Here is a 4,008-nt window from a genome sequence, read left to right on the forward strand (position 1 = left end):
CATCAGGACTTCTAAACCCCAGTGAGAAAATAGAAATAAATTAAACGAAGTATAATTTTAAGTCAGACGGATGGAACTGTGCTGTCTGATATGGCAGCCACCAGATACATTTGTTAATTTAAATTTAAAGTAATGAAAATTAAGTAAAATTAAAAACCCAGTTCCTTAACCACACTGGCCACATTTTCAGTGCTCAATGGCCACACATAGCTAGTGGCAACTGTGCTGGACAGCACAGATATAGGACATTCCTGTCACTGCAGGAATTTCTATTGGACAGTGCTGGCAAGAGGCCAGTTTATACCAAGCAGCATAATTTATTATAATGAAAACTCTTCGTTCAAGATTCAGAGTTCTATAGCCAGAGGGAAAAACAGCTCTTTGGAAAGTACTGAATTTGAATGTATATTACTTTCTACACAGTTATACTTCCTATGTGAGGAGGGTGGCTAACTGTTGCAGGCCCTTAATTCTAAGGCTTTGAGTTGAGGTCTGGAAACTGGAGAAAATTTAAGTTATCATCCCAAGTTCAAATCTCTGTACTTGGTAACACATTCTGAATACATCTCAGTTTATTAATTACTGAGTATGGGTCCAGTTTTGGCTTGGAATGATAAATCATAGGTGTGTGGTTCTGATAAAGCGTTAACCAACCTGCAGTGGGCTACACCATTCACCTCATTCCAGGACTCAGTTGTTGGTAAAGCAAGATCACCATTTCTGCTCCCTGTCTTTCTCCCAGGAGATTCAATATTATCTGCACTTTAATTCTGAAGTACTTACAGGTTAAAAACTAGATGAATATCAGGTTTTAATAATAATTAAATGGATGTGCTAATCTCATAGATTTGAACCAAGAAATTGCTACTTCTATCCTAATAGGAACAGAGAATTTTCACTGGAATGTGTGTCAGTTACAGAGTAATGTCGGATGGAAGGCCAGCTGACAGCCAAAGAGAAACTCATCAAATGACAATGTGCTGGTCCCCAAGCTTTTATCAGTGTGCCAACAGATGACTGTGCTTTGGGCTGCTAAGTCATTCTAACCAAACTTATGAGCCTGACAAAACTTTCCAATTTCTTTATGTATAATGTGGGATAAGATGTATCTTTCTAGTGACAAGAATACTAATGCCAAGAGGATGGGCTGGTTTTGAAGATTTCAGTTAAACTCTAGGGAAGTCACAGGAAATAGCCCTGCCTCATAATCAGCTGATTTCTCCAGCAACCAGAATTATCTCTTTAGCCTCTTGGGAGTCCTCTCCCTTGGATGGTACTGGATTAAGAATGAGCCTGGCCTGTTTTTCATTCTCCTTTTTCTAGGCTCTTTGCAGATTTCATCCTTGGATCAACAGCATCATTAATAATTGGTAAAATTACAGCTTCACGCTCAACCCCATCCACACAATCAGTGAGATTATAGCTCTTAACATCAATGCCAGAGACCAGGTTATAATTTGAGCAGCCACCCTATAATTGATTACATTCTCCCCCACCATCTAGTTACAGATTATTGTCTAGTATGTTACTTCTAAGGATGACTGAATTACATCACTTTTCATCATTCCATTTCTCTCCAATCTTCCTGTCATCTCCCAGAGACCAAACATACAAGAAATCCTACAGTAATGAGACTAGTGGTTTTCAAACTTTTTTAAAAAGGTAACCCTTTTGTCCTATAAAAAAACAAAAACAAAAAAACAAACCCTCAATTTATCTAAGAGATAAAGGATCTGTCTTGATTAAAGTAGGGTTCCTTTGCACACACCCATGCCTCTTACAGTCTGAAAAACCACCTTCTTAAACCAATGCTTCATCTTAAAATTGAGGACACAGATCCAGAAACCTGAACTGACCTGGAGATGCTAAGACAGCCAGAGCTGGCAGAACAGACCCATCACACTCCATGACACACAGGTGAAGAGAAACCCCTGCCAAATCAAATGACTTACTTTATAGTAAAGAGGTTACCATATTAAGATCGTGTGAGCCAGATAAAACAAATCTGCTACTAGTACAAGCACATTCAGATTATTTGTGTGCAGCACTAGATAAAGAGAAATTTTTTCTAAGAAATATTTAGACTTTTTCAGGTATGTGAGACATGCCAAGGGGCTATCAGAAGTACAAACTGGGTTTGGGAAGGGGAAAAGCAGATCAGGCTTACTATACCTAAGGGCCTTGTGACTAGTTTCAGGAGCATGTTGGTAAATTGGGCCCCTGAGTTCAAATTTAGTCCACTCTTCTTTTACATACAAGTAGAGGCTTTATGCTCCACTCACTACATCACCCAAATCAATATGCAAAAGTTTGGAGAACCCTAGATTTTCATTATTGGCCCAAGTAACTTCAGGATGCTCACTACTGGCCCAAATAACTTCCGGGATTAATCTTAATCTTATAAATTTACTACACTCCACAGCAGGGTCCTTGTGGAAAGATTATTACATTCAAAGCCAATGAAAATATAGAATGACAAGATCCAGCATAATCTACTAAAGCAATCCTATCTTCACTTAATCCTCACTGAGACTATTATGGAATAAAGGAAAGAGCAGTGAACCTGGTGAATTTACTTAACTCTCTAAATCTTTTCCTTGTCATAAAAACCAAAGACTGGACTTGGATCTACAGTTTTCACTTCAAACTCCAAGAAGAGGAATTTTTCTAATTTCAAGTAAAGCCGATCCTCTTCATTGTGGGGTACAATCCCGCTTTCTCCCTCCCACATTTTTACAGGGGAGAAATAAGGAGAGAAAAAAAAAGAAAAGAAATCGCAGCTTGGCCTAGACTGTCCTCAGTATGTGTCAAGCGACCAAAACACACCCTAGGTTAAGACCCAGGTCCAGGCTCAGAGAAAAAGTAGTGCATCACAATAGGATCCTACCTCCCGCCTTTGGAGTCAAACGGTTCCGCATCCAAACAGTTTAGAATCCTGCCTGTTCTTAATGCTACAGCCGAGAGAATCCACAAGCCACTTTGGTCATCTGCCCCTCTGTGTTCACAACTGTCCAGGATACAAGTTCTTCAGTCTAACCTAATCCTTCCCTGCTGCAGGGTTAAACTCAATCCTTCTTTCTGACCTTGGGGAGACAGCAGCTCCCCGCCCCGTCCCCTCACAGATGCCCTAGGGGCTCCCTCTCGAGGATCAGACATTCCTCCCATCCTCCCATCCCCCCACCCTCCTAAATTTAGGACACAGAAGCTTTAGGGCCACCGTCTCCCTTCCGGGCCGACGAGACTTCACTCCAAATACGGAAAGACGGGGGTGGGGGGAGATGGGGTCGGGGGAGACCTGGACCCTGGGGAGTCACTCCTTCAGTTCCCTCAGGGACCAGGTAACCGATCACTCGCGCATCCCTCTCCCCTCCGCCCCAGGACTGCAGAGCCCTCAGATGGAGACGCGCAGGGCCCACGCTTGCTGGGACCCTGCTGCGCGCGCCCCCTTGGCTCTATCCCCCAAGACACAGCATTGGGCAAGGGGCTGGAAAGGAAGGGGGTCCCTTGCGGTCTTACCTGGGGCGGAGGCGCTCGCTCATGGCAGCCGATGGAGGCGAGCGACGCGGCGCTGCTCCACGAGAAGAAACAGACGGTGTTGTGTTTCGGAGGCCGCCACGCCCACCCCCTCGGGCCTTAGCTCTCGCCGCAGCTCTGGTGGACACAGCCGGCGGTAAGTACCCCTCGGTGGGACCCGTACCACCGCTACTTCCGGCGTCTGCTCCGCGCCCCCCCATGTCGCAGCCGGCGTGGTACCGCCCTCCCGCGGCTGCGCAGTGGCGCGCTCCAAGCCGCGCCGACCGGTAACTCCGCCCACAGGAAGAGGCGGGCTCGGCGGGGGAGGAGCGGCGCGGAGCTTCTGGGAGAGAGGACCTCACAAGAGGTGGCCCGAGCTTTCGCCTGTTCGCAGCCAAGCGGGGACGGCGTAAAAGTCAAGCCAGGTTTAAGTTAAATTAAATTATATCATAACAGTATGATACAAGTATTTGAGTTAATTCCTTATGAAGTAAT

General features: G+C 45.0%; 1 protein-coding gene across 2 annotated transcripts in view; it reads right to left on the minus strand.

The window, feature by feature from the left end:
- The window catches only part of VCF1 (VCP nuclear cofactor family member 1), a 17,093-nt gene extending 13,299 nt beyond the window's left edge, over positions 1 to 3,794 (minus strand). Inside the window, exon 1 of one of the 2 annotated variants that reach the window (XM_010950844.3) lies at positions 3,517 to 3,794. In XM_010950844.3, coding sequence (XP_010949146.1) covers positions 3,517 to 3,734 — 218 coding nt within the window. In that variant the 5' untranslated portion in view covers positions 3,735 to 3,794. The remainder of the gene's footprint in view (positions 1 to 3,516) is intronic. The other variant, XM_010950845.3, reaches the window with a different exon arrangement.
- Positions 3,795 to 4,008: the final 214 nt, after the last annotated feature.

The sequence above is a fragment of the Camelus bactrianus genome, chromosome 16 (assembly GCF_048773025.1).
Source record: "Camelus bactrianus isolate YW-2024 breed Bactrian camel chromosome 16, ASM4877302v1, whole genome shotgun sequence".
NCBI lineage: Eukaryota > Metazoa > Chordata > Mammalia > Artiodactyla > Camelidae > Camelus > Camelus bactrianus.